Below are 21,504 nucleotides of genomic sequence, written 5' to 3'. Positions count from 1 at the left end.
GATAAAGTGATTAAGGGGGCAGGGGGGGTCTTCATGGAAATTTTCTCAAAATCGACTTTTTAGTTGTTTCTGATAGAGGGGAGTGATATCTATCAGATGCTTTTGATCCGATAGAAAAATATTGTTCCTAGCCGAAATTATCGCCGGTAAAAGGTCAGCGGTTGTGTGTAATTGTATTGCGCAAGCGATTTTTGATCGCGTGCCCTGAAAATCGAGTCTAAAAATCTATCTTCTCCTACGTTTTTTGAGCAATCACCCTCAAACTTTCAGAATATGTTCTAAGGATCATTTAGAAGAGATTGTCGAGGCAAACTTTTGAGATAGGCCTTAGAACATTTTTTATTCGATTTTTAAAATCTTGAACCTCGAAAAATCGTCAAAAAACCAGGTCCAAGATTTTTTTAAAGAGCATATTATGACCTACTTGAAGGGAACAGTTAATAATTAGTTGGTTTGTTTTGGCTATCTTAGATTTGATAATAATAATATAAAGTAACCAAGAGATAACACTAGTTAGAACCTTTTACAACATACAACCTGCAACTCAGAAAATAAAATCCCAGTCCTTTGAATAACGGCTACATCGGCAGAATTAGCTGTAGGGTGTCGTAGTGTAAGTATAATATTTTTTGAGTTACGAAAAGACCAGAGATAACCTTCACATATTACGTTATAAGCCGAAGGGGAGGGGGTTTTCAAATGATTGTAATTGTGACACAATAGCTATATGTAATTTAGTGCTTGCGGAAATGTAAACAGTGTCTACCACGCCCTTGATTGTAAACTAGGTGGATACGTTTCCATGCGCCACAATGCCATAAGAGACATTGCTGCTTTCTACCTACAAGAAGCAAAGTGTAAAGACGTATGGATAGAACCAGCACTCTTGACAGTCCAACCAAGCTCATTCTCGAGGAAGATCAACACCCAGGATGAAGTCCGTCTTGATGTTGCAGCTGTCGGATTGTATGCACCCTTTGAAAGAACATTCTTTGACATCAGGGTCACACATCCTTACTGTGACACAAATACATTTAAGCCACTAGATAAGATCTATAGAGATCATGAGAAAGAAAGGAAAGATTTGTATGAAGAGAGAGTACTTCAGTCAGAGAAAGGATCATTTGTCCCTCTAGTCTTCACAACCTCCGGAGGTATGGGACCGCTCTTCACTGTATTTGTGGATCGTGTCTCTGGGATGATAACTGACCACAAAAAAGAAGCCAAGAGCCAAGTCAAAAATCATATCAGAACACGATTCAGATTTGATCTGTTAAGAAGTACACTCATTGCACTGAGGGGAATCAGAGGAAAATCGACAGCCCAGCATCTTGAACTACAAGACGTTTCCTTCAACCTCATTCCCCAGAAGACGAGCTTTGAGGTCTCCTAGATTTGCTTATGTCAATTTTGTAGAAATGATCCCAGGGGGGACTCCCAACCTACCGCTTCGGCGGGTAGTTGATGCAACGTTCACAAGCAAGAGTCACTTTGGTCTACTTTCTGTGAGGTGACTCAGCTACATGGGTTGCGGTCCCCACTTTTTTCTCTTTTAAAATAGCTATATGTAAAGCTGATTACGGAGAGGGGGGGGCAAAAATGTTTCAAAAAGCGATTACTTGATATGTGAACGACTCCATATTACATCTGCAAGGAGATAACCTGCAAAATAGAAAACTGCTTAACAAATTTTCTAAGATCTGTGTTTAAGTGAGAAAATTTTTGGGTAGCGCTCGATTCTAAAACATTCTTAGAGATTGGATATGCGCGGCCCTATTTATCATTCAAAAACGATAGAATATTGTTAATTGTGCAATTATAGCCTGTTTACTATTTCACTTCACTTATTAATTTGAAATTCAAAACCAGAAGTAAAGTAAAGTAAAGTAAAGTAAAGTAAAATTTATGACATCACATTAGTGTGTAGTCAGTGTAGCTTACGTTGCAATTATCGAGCTCTCTTATCTTTTGTAAATTGCGATAAGTTCAGTTTGCTGCTACCGCGTAGTTAGCCTTTGCGTGTGTACTTGTACATTCCTATACAAGTACATTATGGAGGATGATCGTAAGGTGACCCAATCTCTGGACCAAATTCAAGGATTCGAGTATGATGAACAGACAAAATTGAAGGACAGTGTTACTAAGTGGTTCATTACGCTGGGAAAAGAACTGAAAATCGACGACAGAGATATTTGTGGAGATATGGAGAGAGAAATATTTATGGCTCCAACTGTCTATAAAAAGCATCTGGCACTTCGGCTTGTGGAAGCAATAGACCTCGTTCAACGGCATGAATGCCAGATGGGTAAAATGGAGGAGATCATATATTTCTTGAAGACGGAAGCGTTAGAAGACAAGGATAAGTTGATCAGGCTGCAGGGCCAGCTGCTTGTGCAGAAGGACAAAGAACTAGAGTTGTTTAAGACGTCGGTTAAGAAGACAGTGCAAACAACGGTGGAGTCAGGGATTAAGAGCTACAGTGCAACTGTACAACAGAACAGTGCAAGTGGTACGGTCTGCAACAGTAACATCCTGAAGAAGATGATGAAGAGTGTGGCTGCAGAGGAGGACAGGAGCAAGAACCTGATCGTGTTTGGGTTGAAAGAAGAAGAGGGAGAACAGCTTCCAGCGCTAGTAACCGCAGTTCTGGGGGAGATTGGGGAGAAACCTCACTTCGAAGCGACTAGAGTCGGCAGGAAGAGGCCAGGTAGTACGACTATCCGACCAGTAAAGATCACTGTCCCAAGCTCTACAGCGGTTCAACAGATTCTGACGAAAACAGGAAGACTGAGGCTAGTTGAGACCCACAAAAGTGTATGGATCTGTCCAGATAGATCTAGCGAAGAACGAGCAACGAGGAAACATCTGGTTACCGACCTGAAGAAGAAGAGGGTTGAACAGACTCATCTCGACCACTATATCCGGTACGGGAAAGTCTGTAGCCGTGATAAGAAACCACCGTGAAGCAGTTCATGTCTCTCGGACACTGATCAGTATTTGAATGAGTATTGTGTATCTTAATAGTTTTCGGACGTTATCTGTATTTGAGAGACAATTTTATAATTTATATACGAGCTATTTCTTGATTGTTTCACACTTCATATTTCATAATTTGTTTCACACTTCATATTTCATAATTTTATTACTAGGTGGAGGTGACGTTATTGAGACTTTGGGCGGCCATAAACCTTGTGTTTTAAAAGTTGTCCTCTGAACTTGTTTCACTGACCCACGCTTTATAGCATTTATACATTTCGGCCCATTTTATATGTTTGTTCGATTTGCTGTACATTTGTATATTTGCAGTTTGCTATTTTGTAAAAGTTTCAAATCAAATCATCATCACACATGTTTACAAACTATCATCGCACTGTGTGAAAAAATATATAATAAATATTTCCCCACCAACATTAATTAATTATCAAATACAATATTTAAAAAACAATTTCATCAAAAACATTATCCTATTTTAAATAATAAAGTAATATCTGGTAATTTTTGACAAGATCAAGATATTTTAATTTTGTTTTGACGTATAGTATATGTATGATGTAATATATAAGCGCCATGAGTTGGCACAACATTTTTTGTTAAATTTTGTACCAAAAGTTGCCTCTATAAAAAGGTATTATTACTGTGAATAATGAAAATTCACTGTGTAGCACGATAACGTCGAGCTGTATTATATGCGGGCATTCTGTGCAAAGGACGAAGTATGGCTAATTTATTACTTAAAATGCCTATAACTCCTAAAATATTTGTTCAAAATTTGTTCAAAATTTCACACAAGGGGGGAGCCTTGTGTTCACATTAACAAATTTTAAAAATAAGCGAAGCAATAATGCTAGTTCGCGCGGCGCGTCGAAGCAGCGACATGACAAGCGAAGTCCTCCAACTCGATGAGCTTATTACGATATTATAATAATGAAGTGATAATAACTGAAAATGTGAGACATGAAAGTCATAGGCCAAAAACTTAAAAATTGCGCGAAAAAAGCACGCGCAGCAAACAAGCGCCGTGTAGCATTTTTAGCAAAATTGCTACACGGTGGATTTATTTTATTTACATTTTTAGACAACCTTTGGTACCAAATTTATCGAAATCGGAGAAAAAAAGTTCTGTGCTCGCTCGCGTATTTCATTGCATTGACATACGTTGCATGCCCGCCACTTCAAATAATAAAAATTGAAAATAATCTTGAGCTGAGCTTGGGGCCACAAAATGTGTCGAAGAATCACTTAATTCATAATTGCATTTATTCTAGGGCATTTAAAATTTAGAACCCTGCACCATAATAGTAAGAAACGCAAATTGAGGGGATTGTTGTAGGTTTACAACCTACCAGGACGCGCGCCGAGTTGGACTCGTCGACGGTCCAATATATGGAACAGATATTTTACGAGTATCACCCGTTAAGGGGATTGTTGACGGTATAATAATTTTTGGAACAAATATTTTACGAGTATCACCCGTTAAACATTGCACTACTGCTAGATATTCACTTATAACTGAGACATCTAGCTCTGTAATGAGACATCGAGGTGCAATTGCAAGTCAATAGTTTGTAGCGCGATGCACTACTGGGTCGCGCGCGCATCAAATAATGCTTCTCGCAACCACCTTCGGTAGATCGGCAACCACCTTCGGTAGATCGGCGAGATGCACCACTGTGCCTCACCGAGCTGCGAAGGATTGACATCGTGAATCAAGTCAATAGTTTGATTCACGATGTCAATCCTTCGCAGCTCGGTGAGGCACAGTGGTGCATCTCGCCCAGTTAAGTGCTTCGCGCTACAAGTCAATTAATAGTCAATTCATGGTTCCATCACAGCGATTCTCAAATTCCGATTTGCTATGTGCTCGGACCAGTCCTTATAGTTACATCTTCATGACCTGACAGTCATAATATAATACGTAACTATTATATGAACTACTGGTCGATAATTTATTTTTCATTCTTGAAAGCACAAATAATAAAACAAATAACAAAACAATAAAACAGCAAAGCGGCGTGCGCTGCACGCATGCACGCCGATTTCAAAAAGCGCGCTTATTTAGCGCGCAAATTACGCTCTTAAATGCTGAAAGCAACACTTTCTTTATGGGTCTTGAGCAGCAAAAATGTGCTTTAAAACATGGAACCCACGTGTTTTGTCTCGCGTGGCAACTGCCACAAGGTTCTAGAACAGTAACGAAGCATTCATGAACACGAAATTCTTCAAATTCTTATATGTACAATAAATAAACAGCATACTTGCAGAATAAATATGTACATACAGTATCTTGGTTGACTGGAAAATGTCACAGCTTAAGAAAAGATGTAATCGGTGGTAAATTTTACATTTCCAGCTCTTCCCGACGCCGACAAAAGGACTTAATCTTATCATCACTCTTTCTTCTCATTTAAAAACAGAATAACGTGATTTTCCGAACTGAGACGTTGAGTTATCGGAAAAATATGCGTATCACGAAACGCCCTCCACTTCTTCATATCGTGCAATATCATATGCAAAATTTGCACAGAAAAAAAAAACTTATTGCCATTTCTTAATTCATCAAAAAAAAACAAAAAACATCAAAATCAAAATCAGCCCAAATTCTAATCGATAAGGTGAAATACAAAATTTGAATCAAATAGGGAAAGGGTATAAATCCAGGATAAAGAATATTAGGTTCCTTCAAAAGACAAAATATTTGAATACCATAGAACCGAAATGTCAATACTCAATTTCCAGTCAAAACTGAAAGGGAGAATTGAGTGGAAAATGTAAGCAGAACTAGATTCACACAAGAAATTTGTTTGTATTGATAAAAAGCAACACTCCGTCATATTTCCAAAAACATCGTTAAGATTACACTGTATTCGAACGCAAAATAACCATACTACATAGATGTTAGTAGAATTAACTTATTCGGATCGGAGATATATATTGGCATAAAAGATCTAGACCTGTGGTAATCAGAAAAAGACAAATTGCGAACCGTATCATAATGTAACCTGGTAGAATAAAAAAACAGCAAATAGAAACCTAGTTTATTCTACTGAGAAACTTACCCACATAGTGGCTATAAAACGTTACAATTTCAAGAGCAGTAACAAATGGCATTAAGGGCATGCAGCCGGCTGCAGTCTAACTTTTACTATAATAGAATCGAGTATGAACTTTAAGATCTAAAGCAAAAGAGGATTCAATGTTAGGGGTCCGGAATGTTGTTTTCAGGTTCGACCAAAAGATTTTACAGTGAAACGTCGAACACCAGACCAGATTTATATTATATGTACTACTAGAACAATATTGAGTATCGCGTTTGGGACTTATTTTTTTGCTAGATTTCTTTCTTTACGATAATCTGATCTAATGTTAGACGTTACACTGTACAATTAGATGTTAACTAACAAAATGTTTCATGCTTTTGTCCTAAATTTTGGTAAAACATTTTTTGCAGACTTGGTTCAAAGTCACTACTAGTCAGCAACTACTTTTGTAATTGGGAGAGGAACTGTTTTCTGGGTGGAAGGGAAAAGGAGGGGTATTAAAATGTCTCTTCTGTCACAACTCTTTGTCCGGGCTGACGACTGTTTCACCTCCGTCACTGTTACTGGAATTAATTATAGTTAATTACCTCGTTAACTGATTAATATAATGCACTAATTAATGTAATTGGCTGCTTAATATGCTCTACATTGTGTAATGTGTAAGTGTATAATTTTAATTGAAGGCTGATAAATCCACTTAGACTGCCATTACGGACAGTGTTAGGTTGATTAAATAAAATTACTGCCATCAATAAAACTAGGAAACCTATTATTTTTAACTTTGAAGATCAGTAAAAATAAAAATTATACGTTATAACACGATCACATCAGAGAGTGACAACAAGGAAAAATAAAGAGACATATCAATCCCTCTGGCTGACAATAGCTCTCACCTTATCAATTAATTACTTAATTACCTGAAGGTGCCGATAGAATCACTCTCATCAGACATCTCAGAAACAGTGTCCGCTCTGTCCCCCCCACTCCGGGTACTACGCGTGTTGTTCTCCCGGGCCTCACGTGACGCGTACTCGTCCTCTAAGTATAACTGGTCGGAGGGCGGGCTGGTGCTGGTGTCCATTGCTTGGGGCGTGTCTACTGAAATTATTAGCATATTTGTCATAACCACTAACATGTACCGTAGAGTAGAATCGGAATGTTTTTTCTTACACTGCCCACACCCACTGAGAAACGCCGTATAAAAAACTGTTTTAGAAAAAGTAGTTTTACTGTACGTGATTATTATTACTTATTTACTATGTATTTCACTACATAACCACGCGCGTAACACTATTACTTATAATACTTTCAACGCTACTGTACAACAAATAATTTGAAAAAGCGATTTAACCGGGAAAATATATTTAATGTTACCATGGGGTGGCGAGTCCCCATTCATCGCAGCTTGCTAGTTTCACTGTCTCTTAAATACGGCACGGAAACATTTTCAGTTTTGTAGAGTTGCCAGAAGTCTAATTTAAATGTGTGGTCACTCATGAGTCATGGTTATATCTGCATCTCCTGGCACATGCACTGGGAAACATATACGATAGCATTACAGTGGTGATAACATTCAGTGTGATATTTACCTTTTTAACTTTAATGTATTATGGGAACAGTAACATTGTATTTAAATTAAACTAGGTTATTTTAACATAAAGATTGAATAAAACGCAGTTCATTACTGTTTGTTCGCTTTCAATATTGTATCACGTCATAACTCAACTTATACATAGAAGCGAAGTCTAAAGTAAGGAGCTAGTTCGGTACATTGTAGCTAGTTCGGTACATTGTACCTAGTAGAGCTACATCAACAACTCCACTGCTGTGGAATGTAAACTATTATATGTAGTCAGTACATTGTACACAGTGTAATTACCTGTCACGTGTCATTAACCTCATGTAACTAATTACCGCCCCTAACACGTGCAATCAGACAGGCAACACTGAATTTGTCAAAAAAATTCGTGTTTACAAATGGAGAGTTTTTCTAAACTCGTTCCTGACCTCACCAACACCCACACACGAAACATTACATAAGACCAAGCCGCTGAATGATCCTACATTCTCCACATATTTGTAATATTATTGCTGTACATGTAACACGACACCAATGTAATGTAGAGTTGTATACAATTAGTGTGTTTATAGAACGTGCTAATTAGTTATTGGTGGTACTTGGGACACACTCAGATACGGTCTAGATCAGGTTTAACAAAATACCCACCCCCCCCCCCCCCCCCTAAAATATTTCTCATGCCCTAAAAAATATCAGGTCTTCTAAGAATTTCCTTTTTGACACCAAATTTCTTCGCAGAATATCTGCCGATCTGCCGCCTTTCTGCAATATATTCGTGTAGTTCCAAGTTTTGTAACTTTGGCCTGGTAACCTGGTACTGTACGTGTTGGGCACTGTAATGTGTAATACACGTGTGTAGAATGTACACTCCGCAAGCATCTGAGCAGCACGCTGCAAGCACGCTGGGAGCAGGATGTGACTGCTAAAAATAGCACCACCAATCAGAAGACTTCATTTTGTCACGTGATTGTGTATTGACCAATAAGGAGCTGGTGCCCGATGGTTTCCTGCACTAAGTACAATGTATGCAGGCTGTGGACCAATCACAGAGCTTGATTTGACGCGTCAGCCAATCAGAATGCCGTGAACTGGACACGTGCCAATGTATATAGTACGATGTATTGTATAGCGGGAACAGATATAAACTAACTGTTTAAATTACCCAATATCTCGATACATGATGAGTCAACTGTCAAGAATAATGCTGCTGCTAACAAAGAACAATAATGGAGGGTGGGGTCCATTACAAAGCAGCACTCGACAAAACACAGCCCTTAATACAGTTTACAAGTATAGTTGGTTTTATAATTACGGTACTGAGCAGTACGTTTAATTATTTAACCACATCTTTGTTACCCTTACTTTTGCCACTGGTGGCATATTTATCACTTATTTATAGCACACTTCACAGTTAACAATCGACCCATCTCTAGACCCAATCATGCAAATGAGTTTTTTGTCACCACCACCTACAACAAGAGTCTGTTATCAGCATCACGAACAAAGGATAGGACAAAGAAGACACTCTCTGTCACACTCATAGAGCCTGGCAAACTCTAATCACAGGTTAGTCTGGCAGTGGCTCACACTCTGTTGATATCTCTTTAATGAGACTTGATTTGAGGCCTCTCAACTTCCCTAGTTGAGTGCGTCCCACAACCAAGCACATTGCCTAGAAGTCCTACATTATATATTATAATGAACCTGGACATATGTGGCGTGTAGCTCTATAAACCAAAACCAAAACCAAATAGCTGTGAGAGTGTACGTTATTATTATTAGTTTATAAGTTTAATTGGCGTGAATCTGAAACGATAAAGGCGGCCCTTTCATGACCGTCGTGATATTATTAGTGGACCGGTTTTCCACAGAAATTGAATGAAATGCGTGTAGTTGTTTAAATGTGGTCTAACGAGGAATATCGTTTGATAAGGATGTGTAGTGTTATTAACAAGCTGTAGTAAGTCAGTATCTCAGTGTGCTGTGTGGTCCAATAATTTGAAATATTTGGGTTACTAACCCGTTACTAACCGAGACTTACTAAATACTGGAACTTTCAACAAGTAGTTACCAGTTAAACTAAGTAACCAGAGCTATATAGACACGTTCAAAAAAAGGTGGCACTAGAGATTGATTTTTTTAAATGCGTTTTAAAAATAGTCATTGCCCTTTGTTGTTTGATATATCTAGATCTATACCTTTAGAAATTCGATTAAATTTCATGATTCTGAAATCACGGAGTCTCTATTCCTTATATCACAGGAGTTATCGTTATTTTAGTGCCAAGGAGTCAAAAGTCACACAATTAGAAATGCAAGATGAATCAACACTAGATAATCTGAAAAGTACTATTCACAAAGACACCAAAATTGATAAGGTGGCTATAATGCATGCAAGGAATGGAATGTCTTATCTGAAATTGCTATTGGTGCCAAAATGAGTCAATAATCACAACTTAAACGTTGGAAATAAGCCTATTTTTAGCAGTGATTATTGAATCATCTAACGTTTTTATTGGCTATCTATCATTTATTAGGGTACAAAATAGTATTAAATAGTATTAAAACCAGTTAATATGATTCAAAAGTCACATTTTCGTTATTACACTATAGTAAGGCTTAAATTAAGTGCACGATATGACAATTTATATCCATTCTATGATTCTTATTATGTGATTTTTGAATCCATGTCTAAGCTTATACCATATTGAAGGCCTTTGAGCGATAATTTTTGATCTGGGTGCTTAAATGATTCAAAAATCACATAAATCTAGCTACCGAATTATAATATGTAATTTTCTTTAAAGTGTGACAATTGAATCATATGTAATGTTCAAGTTGTAATGACACTTTGAAAGGAAAGGTAATGAATCGATAATCACTTTTCAAAAATTCAATTAAGTATTATACGTTACTGATTGATTCATTTGTCACATTATGGAGACAAAATTATCATGGCTAGAGTAGTAAAAGTACTTGCCTTGTTTATTCAGTTTAAAATCAGTGTTTTGTGATTATTGATTCCACTATTACTCCAATAACGAACTTCTCCATGACCATAAACAAGTGTCACGACAGATTACTGCAGATTTACTATAGATACCAACCTGATATAGAGCCAAAAAGTGATACATTCCCCTGATATAACATCATTTCAATACATGCTCATCTACGTGATTTTTGAATCATTATGGCACTTTTAACCATCTAAATTCTCTAAATATTAGTTAGCATGCTATAATTGTGATCGATAGAGTTCATTGTTAAAATCATTCCGTTGAAATTCATATCACATTCATCATTCTAAAATAATTAGTCAGAATTAACCCTGGCCCTGTGTGATAATTGCATCGTAACTCCACATTTAACCGGTGACTCTTCGCACTTTTAACACTCAACTATCTCAAAAAGGTTCAATAATCACATTGAGAAGCAGGACACACTCACAGAATGTAAATTCATCATTAGAGGTGCAAGAAATGAATATTTTGTGATTTCTGGCTCATAGCTGCACAATTAACAGATATAGAGAGATGAATGACTTGAGGATGGTCGCACAGGAGTGATGCCCGTGCCTACGCTGGGGGAGACATGTGACACCTATGGTCCCTTAAAAGATCGTCGCCTGTACTCTCAATCTACCTCAACTACAGTAAATTTACTCATCATTGCTATGATGTCTATGCTAAGTATCGCTAGTTGGAACGTTCATGGGTTAACAAAGGACCTTAAAAAGGAGCAGCTTGTTATGGACGCTAAAAGGTATGGTTTTGATTTCGTGGCTCTCCAGGAGACTAAATGCCAGGACTATGCTGAAATTGACTTAATGAACTACAGTCTTATTTTATTTGAACAGTTACCTCAAGGTTTTTATCATCACGGTTTGGGGTTTCTAATCAGCCCTCAGCTCAGAAAATCAGTTGTTGATTGGAGACGTGTCAGTAACAGAGTTGCTTTCATCAACTTCAGACTTAATTCAAAAAACGGTACATTGACTTATTTCAGACTCATTAACGCTTATGGACCCACCATGAAAAATGTAGAGGATGCTGATTGTACAGGTGATTCCAACATCATTCTAGAGGAGTTTTATGCTGATCTGAATTCTGCACTTGACAATATTCCTGCTCATTACGATGTGTTTATAGCCGGGGATTTTAATTCTCGTCTGGGTCGTAAATCAGATGGTGACATCCTTTCTGGTTTATCACGCAATATGGGTATGTATGGAGTCGGTCAACGTAACAGCAATGGCCAACGTTTGCTTGATTTTATGATTGAGAAGGATTTTTATGCCTGTAACACAAGCTTCAAACATTCAGCTCGTCACATTACATCATGGCACGGTACTACTACAGCCCGAGGTGACCCTGACAAGACCGTGAAATACTACAAGCAGATTGACTACATCCTTTGTAAATCTAGCTACAAAGTGAATATCACGGACGCTCGTTCATACGGAGGAGCCCTACTCAAATCAGATCACAAGCCTGTAGTCGCTCGCGTCACACTCCACCAGAAGTACCTTGTCCATAAGAAGCACAAGACGTCCAGAAAGCTTGACCTCAAGAGACTACAAGATCATGGAGTTAAGAAGAAGATGCTGAGTACGTTTGAGAAGAAAGTAAGAATGAGACCCAAGACAGGCAACCCCAACGATGACCTCAACAACCTGATAACAGATGCCTATAACACTGCTGACGAGGTGCTAGGAACTATGCCTCCAAAAAAGCACAAATCCTTCAGTACTGATCCTGAGATCGCTGAACTGTCACTTGAACGCAAGCAGCTGATGATTGCAAATATGCAGAACAAATTCCCGACCAACAGGAAGCATGTCAAGACCAACATCAACCAGCTAAGACGTAAGATCACAAAGAGACTCAGAGATATCAACAACCGCAGTGCTGACACACTCGTCGAAGAGATAAACAACACAGACGACGCCCGGAGATACTTTGGAGCCTCTAAGATACTTGCCAAAGGATATGTTAGACCAGCTCTAACCGTCCACAACTCTGCTGGGAATATCGCAGGTACTAATGAGGAGAAAGCGAGGATTATTAAGGAGTACTTTGAAGCTGAGTTCAACGACGCTGATGAGCCCACCCTTCCTGCCTTCCTTGACCCCCCATCTAGCCTTAACAGTCCCATCACCGTTGCAGAGATAGAGAGAGCCATCAGTAAACTCAAGTCTGGTAAAGCAGTGGGTATTGATAAAGTTCCTGGCGAGGTCATGAAAGCCCTGAACAACCCCCTCCTTCATGAAGAGCTAGCTAAAGTGTTCAACGAGTCTTTCGAGAAAAACATTCACATTGAAGCAATAGGAGCAGGCATCCTCACACCACTGGCTAAGCCTGGTAAAACTCGTGGCCCAGTTAAGTCGATACGACCATTGACCCTGCTGGATGTTTCTAGAAAGATCCTGTCACTGATAGTGCTAAGCAGAATAGAGAGAGCTGTGGACAACTTCACCGGACCGTTCCAAGCTGCCTACAAAGCTGGCAGGAGCTGTGCCGACCTAGTTTGGGCACAGAGCATGCTCATATCTGTAGTGATGAAGAAGGAGTTTGAATGGAACAAAGTGAGTATCGACATGTCAGCTGCCTTCAATACCATCCGCAGAGGTACAACAATCAGACTACTAGAAGCTGCAGGATGCTCCAGAGACGATCTGAGGCTTGTACAATACCTCATGGCTAACACCACTCTAGTAGTCAGAGTGTGTTCTACTGACTCAGAGATGTTCTCTTTCAACATAGGAGCCTCCCAAGGAGACAGCACAGCTGGTAAATTGTTTACCCTCAATCTAGCTGGAGCTGTAGTGCACATAAGAGCAGTCCTCCCCTCAAGACCCAACCCTCCGATAGCCGATAACCACATGCCTCTTGAGTCCGGCTATTCAGACGATGTGGAGGAGATTGGTGAAGATATGGAGGAGTTACAGGATATCTTTCAGATCTCCAAGAATATTCTCAGTGAATGGAGTCTCTTTGTCAATGACACAAAGACAAAGTTTACCAGAGTGTATTTGGAAGAAGTTGGTGCCTGTGACGAGTGGGGTAATGAACTAAGAGGAAAAGAGGAGTGGAGAAACGAGACGCTTCTTGGTACTAAGCTTGGATCAGAGCAGGATGTTACTAATAGAATAAATAAAGCTAACTCTGCCTTCTGGTCATTTGACAAGCTGTGGTGCCAGGGATCAGAGAGGAGTCAGATAACTGAGAAGAGAAAGATCAAACTCTACGACTCACTAGTAGTATCAGTGCTCCTGTACAACTGCTGCTGCTGGGCCGTACCTCAGCATGTTCTAGAGTCTGTAGATGTTGTTCAGAGGAAGCACCTCAAGCGCATCCTACACATCTATTGGCCTAGCTCAATATCTAACAAGGCCCTCTACGCTCGTACCCAGACCAGGCCCCTTTCCGAGAGAGTGGAAAAGGCACGGTGGACAATGCTAGGTCATGTTCTACGCAGTGACAACGACACGCCTGCCTACCAGTCTCTGTTATTCGCTACACTAGGATGTCAAACACTAAAGGGACGAGTGGGTAGACACAGGACTAATTTGTATGATATTATTGTAAAAAAGGACCTATTTAAGAGACAAATTTATTTGAAAAATGAAGATGATTTTACCAACTTAGTGAACTTAGCAAGAGATAGAGTAGGATGGAGGAGTTTATTTACTTTGAGACATATTGAACGAATGAGTCTTCGTAAGCGTAAATAGGCCAGCACTTTGCTGAGCCTCTTTAGGTGCTCTTTTGTTTATAGATGTTATTATATAATGACTTAATTATGTGACATTTGAATGTTTTTGGACTACATATTAAAATTTTGTTAAATTTCATAGCATACTCCTTGAGATACAAGTATTTTAAAATGCTTCACACAATTTTGGCAGTGAAAAATCAATCTCTAGTGCCACCTTTTTATGAACGTGTCCATATAAGTAGTTACCAGTTCCACTAAAGGGCCATCTACTTAGGACGTCCGCCAAAATCGCAGATTTTCAGATCACCCCCTCCCCCTGTCCGGGCCGGGTGTGTCCGAATTTTCAAAGATGGCCCCTCCCTATTTGCCGGACGTCCTTAGTAGATGGCCCCTAAGTAACTCGCTCTCTAACCTGCGAACTTGCGAATCCCAGGTGTGATAGGGATACCGGGTACTGTTAGAACTGTTGAACCGTTAAGCTGGCAGAGGAAGTCTCGCAGTCTCAAGTGTCGTCTCCACAACTTCTGTTTGTCATGTTCATACTCATCCTCGTGTTCCTTCAGCGACTGTAATTAATTATCTCATTAATTACCTAATAATTATCCTAATTATCATAGACAATGTCTTATCAGCAAATGTTACAGGCGAATCAAATACCCGCGACTTTCAGACGAGACTAATTTTACCCCTGCTCCTTTAAATGTTTAAAACGTTTTACAGACATAATGTCTCCCTGATTAGATCAACCCAACAGACCCTTGCACAGATACGGAATAGAGAGTTTTGGTAAAGAATGAATTGCTAAGTTTACCAGTTTACAGTTATCATTAAAGCTAGATTTTTTGTAGAGTTTTAAAGTTTTAAGGACAAAATTCGAAATTGTTGTATTTTTCCAGTTAGGATCATAATTTCTTAATTATGCGAACCAAATCTTGATTTACAACGTCTGTCTGGGAGTAATTTTCCCCTCTCAAAAGTTATTATATCCATAATAAGTATAACGAGGTTCATAATACATGTAAATGGATCCCTGATTTACTGTGAATTTCAGGTTAATGAGGCGCCAAGAGCTCTCTAGATAATATGTTTAGATCCGAACAAATTGGGGCAAGACTGAGGGAGAAGAATATTTTGCATTTTTTAGTTCTCTAAAGTTGATCCTGGGTAATGGTAATATAATGGTAATGTTAAATAACATACTGTAACTAAAGTGAGAATTGAGACTCCATTTATTGTTCACGTGCTTTAAAGAATCCCCGATTGACTGCGAATTGGGATCAACCGCGGATATTTATTTTTTCCAAACTCCGCGGTAAATTGGGGTTTCACTGTATTAAATTATGCTAATAAAAGGTTATTTTTAAACTCAAAAAGCTGAGACATACATGGACAATAAACTAACCTCAATGTATGCGCGTGCGTTCTGCAGCAAAGTAAGCGTGGTCAGCTTGCGTCTGTTGGGACCCGAGGGTATCACGTCTCGGAGGTTGTTCATGTAAACACGGAGCTGTGCGCGGCGGTTCTTCTCCATCTGGTTGTGAATGGAGCGTGTGTGCCAAGTCTCTCCTCCTGACTGGGAGCTGGATCCCCTGTGGAGGAGGCGTGAGGAGGGGGTGTGGAAGGGGGATGGGCTGTAACAACTTGTATTTTATGGTGATACAGGCAGTGTTACAGGCAGTGTTACAGGCAGTGTTACAGGCAGTGTTACAGGCAGTGATACAGGCAGTGTTACAGGCAGTGTTACAGGCAGTGTTACAGGCAGTCATACAGGCAGTGTTACAGGCAGTGTTACAGGCAGTGATACAGGCAGTGTTACAGGCAGTGATACAGGCAGTGATACAGGCAGTGTTACAGGCAGTGTTACAGGCAGTGTTACAGGCAGTGTTACAGGCAGTGTTACAAGAAGTGTTATAACTAAGTTGCTTTTTAAAGCATATTCAATATTCATGCTATGTGCAGAGTGATAATCTTGTTGTTGAATCGTCCAAAGTGGACATCTGACACAAAGAATAGTGTACAATATAGTGCGACCAGATGTACGGTGTTTATTAATGCTTGAGTGTAGCTTAATAGTTAAAAATAGGCGAAGAAAGGTGTAAATGAGTATCAGCAGCTTTATTTTTCACAAAATTTAATGTGCCAGAATATTTTATTCAGTCAGTTTACATAGTGAGCAGATAGAACTGGTGGATCGAAGAACGACAGGCTAAATGATAATAAGAAGTGTGAGCATGCTTACCCCAATACAACAACTTTTATTTGTTACAAACTTCAAAGTTTCAACATCCGACTTAAAAGCAGTACGAATAAAAGCTCGCGGCATAAGATATTTAAACTATTAAGATTACACTGTCTTCCTATTGTGTGATCAAAGAATAAATTTCCACACATTTTTCTCAACCTCCAACTTTAAATAGTATTTCATCCAGTTTTCTGTTAATATATTAAAAGATTGGAATTCAGGAAATTTTAGCGAAAAGATTAAAAGTATTCAGCAATTTTGCCGTTGTTTTGCAACAAGTTGCCCTATACCGTGCTTATTAATTAAACATCAACTGTCAAGCGCCATAAATCAGCAAAAAATTAATGCGAACATAGAAGCAAATCATCTTGTAAAATTAGAATCAACAGATCAGCAGAAAAAACAGCACCCAAGGATTAACACATGACATAAGAATTACGAGAATGCTCCAACATTCTTTACCTAGAGCCTCGAGGATGTTCATTTTCGACTTCAAATGTGTACAACTCTTTGCTTGAAGGTGTCGACCTGGTGTTATATAATAATAATCTTAGCACAGTGTTGAATACGATTGGGAAATTGCACCGTTTTCTTCAGTGTAGCTGATAAAGTTTAATGACAATTTCAGCGTTTCCTATCGACCAGAGGACCCAAAAGATCCGACATTTCAACTGTAGCTGAGTCTTTCAGAAAAACTGGTGATACGAACCGAATTTTTAAAAAAAATCATTGTGATTCAATACAAAACAGAATCGAGATTGTCCTATCATAACGTGAAAGACGGTTTGTTTTTTCAGTTTAACTTTTCAACTAGAAAATTGAGATTATAAATTATTACGCACGCATTATACATACTTATTAAACTTGTCCTCAGACGCGTCTGGATTATTGTTCATGTTGGATGTTTCATTTGAATCAGATAATCTGGACCTTTTCAGAAGGTGGTAATTTCCCGTCATGGTCATTTTGGGTTGCGGTCTACGTCGCTGATTATTGTTTATTGGACTGAAAATAGTTCCGTGTGTAAAGCTAGCCAGGATCTATGGGAACAAGACAATTAATCTACGGATGTTTCAGATAAGATCATAAGATGTTAATTTTTTATGATATGAAGATTTTCATGGTGCCGATGCGATGGTTCAAGTTGTTGGAATATAACTCGGTCAGACCTAGGTTTCCAATTCCCATGTTTTTGCACAATATAATTACTTTTTTACAAGTTGTTTACTGACTTACGTGCAGGTGGTCAGAAACTTTTGCATTGAATTGATAATTAACTTTTTATTCGAGTTGATGATTATTAATTATATTTTAAAATCCCGTATCAATTTTATAAATTACAGCGCAAACAAATTAAAACTTGTCCAAAATTTTAAAATACACCTTCAATTACCTGGACGATCTGTTAATAGCTTCCTCGGAGATAGGAGGATTACTCGGTCCAGCACTCTCACCTTCAACCGACCTATAAATATCACCATCACCGTGGTGATATGGACACCTTCAACAAGACGTTGTCTCACGTTTTGACTTTTTCTAAATTGATTTTTAGAGTCTTATATAGTCTATTGGCTATGATAGACTCGATTGATTGGTTGCAGAATCTTCATAGCTTTATGACTATGAAATCAAAATCATGCTATCACATAAATTGACAGAGCTAGACCACGTCAAAGTCCAATGATACAAATATCACATTTTCTGAGATGTGATAATGATAAAAATGGGTCTGGAGAGACCGAATGTTATCAGTTTTTTATGAAAATTTCGTAACATGATGCCTGTCTCCTAAGGAAGCAGTGTACAAAAGGAAATCGTTATTTAGGCTCATTATGATACAAATATCACACATTTTCGTTTCAAAATTGTCCATTTTTTAATGTGATTATTGAATCCCCTTGACCTCTTTTTTCTGTTTCTTTGAACTCAAACTGTACCAGAGGCAATTCCAAACAGAATTAGTGAAAAGTATGTTACAAAAATCAACCTCCCGTTAGATGTACTACAATTATCACATTGTATTTTAAAACAACGAAATATAGCTATTTTTCGGGTCCAGTTCTCTGGGTGGCTGTTTGAAGGGTACATAATTCATTAATAAAGATGAAACTTCATTCACACTTACAAAAATGGTAACTCAGTTTGGATACAAGGATGAAAAATTGTTCCAACCACTTGAAGGATACAAATATCACATTTTTTGTGAACCAAATTTTACAAGTGTAACATTCGTGATAAATGTATCAATATGGGTCTATAGAACGAGATTCTTTTTGATACATGTACAATAAACATTATTACTCCCTGAACATCTTACACAGCACATCTAGGAACCAAAATAGGATACGAATATCACAAATTCAATTTAAATAATTTTTTATTTTTTTAAATTTTTTTTAATCAAGTGATATTTGTATCTGAAAAGTGCTTATTTAATGAAATGCCTATTACTTATTGACTATGTTTAATAATATTGGATGAATTGATCTTCAAAAACAACATTCACACATTATTGACATTGATTCGTGAAAAATATTGAATTTAATGTGATATTTGTATCATTTACAGGTCATTTATTGAATGTCAATCATTACAACATTATTTTACAGCCTAAAGCACCTTGAATAGCATTCAAAACATCAAAATAGTCCTCACTGGTTGTCATTATAGCCTACCCTAAGTGATGTGTGATAATCGTACCATATTTCGTATATTTAACCATTAATCGCGGTACATATAACACCCACATGCTTCAGAAAGGTTTGATGGTCACATCTATCACGATAACTCTCTCAAATCATGTAAATTCGATTTTACACAGCCATAAACAAGTTTCCCTGTGATATTCTTATCATAAAGTGTACAAATAACAAATTTAGCTGTTTCATATTGATGAATGAGTGATTATTGTATTCTTGTTGACCAAACTACAAATTTTTGTGGTAATTGGTTTAAAATTGGCCGAGTAATAACTATCACATGGTTTGGCAGTCAAAATTCGAGCATGTGGCATTCAAAACGTGAGACAACGTCTTGTTGAAGATGTCCATATAATTCTAGAAACTATTTTAAATGCCCTATTAATCGACTTAAAGCAGATATAAAGATACATTACCCAAATTGCAAAGAATAATGCATAAATAACATGAACAAAATAAGAAAATGGTACGTTTAAGATATTACACTATGCACCCAATGAGCAGTTAAAACAAAAATTGTTTCCTATAAAAGAGAAAAAAAAGAAGAAGTGCAGAAATTATGTACATAAAATAAAGATAACAGAAGGAAAGTCATGGAATGTGAGGTAAAACTTACCGGTCACGGTAGTGGGTGTGGTGGACACCCTCTCTCTGAAGTGAATAGGTGTCATCATCTGATCCCTCATGGTTGCTCTTATTATTATTGAAGTTCTTGTCATACTCGTGCATAGACGTCAAAATTGATGCTGAAAATGTTCTGTTAGATGTTTCTCAAAGGTAGTATGTATTTTTTTTAACCAAAGCATGTGCACTTTCACTCGAGATTGCAGTGGTTTCATTTAAGTCACAATTAATTCTTAGGGGTCATTTTAATTTTCAGGAGGAACTTTTTAATTCAATCAATAATTAGAGGACGGCAAACACAACGGTGATGTTTAATAAAAACTTAAGGGGGCCGGGGGGTCTTCATCGATTTTCATGGCGCGATTGAAAATCGCTCGCGCAATACAATTACACATAAGCGCTGACCTTTGGCCAGTGATAATTTCGGATAGGAGCAAAATTTTTCAATGGGACCAAAAGCAGCTGATAGATATCACTCCCCTCTTAGATCAGAAACAACTATAAAATCAATTTCGAGAAAATTTTGATGAAGACCCCCCCCCCCCCCCCCCCGGCCGCGGCCCCCTTAAGTAATAAGCTGTTTTTGAGGCTTTGCCCATCAATGCCCATTTGAACAGAAGTTGGTGGAAAAATGAGCATGGTGTGCACCCCACCCTCCCCCCCAACATTTTATATTTACAACGCTTAATATTTTGATAATGATATTAGGAAAATAGTGGCACTTACCAACTTTCTGTTTTTCAAGAACATCAGCGGCTTCCAATAACACATCAAGACTCATATTTGAACAATTTCCAGCTACCTAATAGTATTAATAAAATAAAGCATAATCCTTGTATTATTTGACAGTATGAATGAGATACATGTCAAGAAAACATGAAAACATGATCCAAATTGTAATAAAAGGGAGTCTTAAATCCTCAATTTAGATTCTTCCTGTGTTGTTCACCAGGCAGCGCAACCAAACCCTCTATGACAATTCGTTTGCAATTATCGGACTTTGATTGTGGAACTTAATTACACCAAACCTGCATACTATCGAAGATCCCCTGCACTTTAAAGAAATGCTTATGACGTTTGTTAAATTATTCTTGGATGAGCCTCTGGTGGCAGAAACTCGTTATTAGATTGGAGTGGAATTAAGGCAGTGACCTCGCAGTCCAGGTGGTCAGAAACTCTGGTGGTCAGCAATTCTGATGACCCAATAGATTATATGAAGCACAAAGTAAGTAAATTGAACTATCAAAAGTGATTTTTACCTATGCATACTGGGTCTTGAGGGCATTGCGTGATAAATTGATATATTTCCATCTGTAGCATGTGAAATTCCCAACTATGCCTACTACTAGCCCCATTTAGTATCTTAAACAATAATCTCAGAATGTGTGTTTTCTGTGTGTTTTTTGTGTGCACGTGCGTCAGTGGCGTAACGTTACTTTGTGCCGCCCCCCTGCTGATTGAAATTTGCCGCCCCTTTTCCGCCCCTAAAATTTTGTGTCCCTAAAAAAAAAAAAAAATAAGGTTGGGTACTTTTTTTGCCGCCCACTACACCTTTTTGCTGCCCCCTAAAGCAACAATGGTACCCCAAATATTTTTTTCACGTCGA

At 38.2% G+C, this 21,504-nt stretch overlaps 1 protein-coding gene across 4 annotated transcripts in view; it reads right to left on the bottom strand.

Moving 5' to 3' along the window:
- Positions 1-5,200: 5,200 nt before the first annotated feature.
- LOC134823020 (max-interacting protein 1-like) overlaps positions 5,201-21,504 on the bottom strand; it is a 96,636-nt gene continuing 80,332 nt past the window's right edge. The window contains exons 2-10 of one of the 4 annotated variants that reach the window (XM_063834332.1): positions 20,625-20,696; positions 19,891-20,020; positions 17,969-18,040; positions 17,431-17,580; positions 17,038-17,103; positions 15,736-15,922; positions 14,746-14,899; positions 6,956-7,136; positions 5,201-6,601 (exon numbers count right to left, since the gene is read on the bottom strand). In XM_063834332.1, coding sequence (XP_063690402.1) covers positions 6,553-6,601; positions 6,956-7,136; positions 14,746-14,899; positions 15,736-15,922; positions 17,038-17,103; positions 17,431-17,580; positions 17,969-18,040; positions 19,891-20,020; positions 20,625-20,679 — 1,044 coding nt within the window. In that variant the 5' untranslated portion in view covers positions 20,680-20,696 and the 3' untranslated portion in view covers positions 5,201-6,552. Of the gene's footprint in view, positions 6,602-6,955; positions 7,137-14,745; positions 14,900-15,735; positions 15,923-17,037; positions 17,104-17,430; positions 17,581-17,968; positions 18,041-19,890; positions 20,021-20,624; positions 20,715-21,504 lie in introns of those variants that run through there. The other 3 variants (XM_063834331.1, XM_063834333.1, XM_063834334.1) reach the window with 3 other exon arrangements.

The sequence above is a fragment of the Bolinopsis microptera genome, chromosome 11, assembly GCF_026151205.1.
Source record: "Bolinopsis microptera isolate Bmic1 chromosome 11, MBARI_Bmic_1.0, whole genome shotgun sequence".
In the NCBI taxonomy this organism is placed as follows: domain Eukaryota; kingdom Metazoa; phylum Ctenophora; class Tentaculata; order Lobata; family Bolinopsidae; genus Bolinopsis; species Bolinopsis microptera.
The sequence above is the reverse complement of the archived record's forward strand: the minus strand, read 5'-3'. Positions and strand labels throughout refer to the sequence as shown.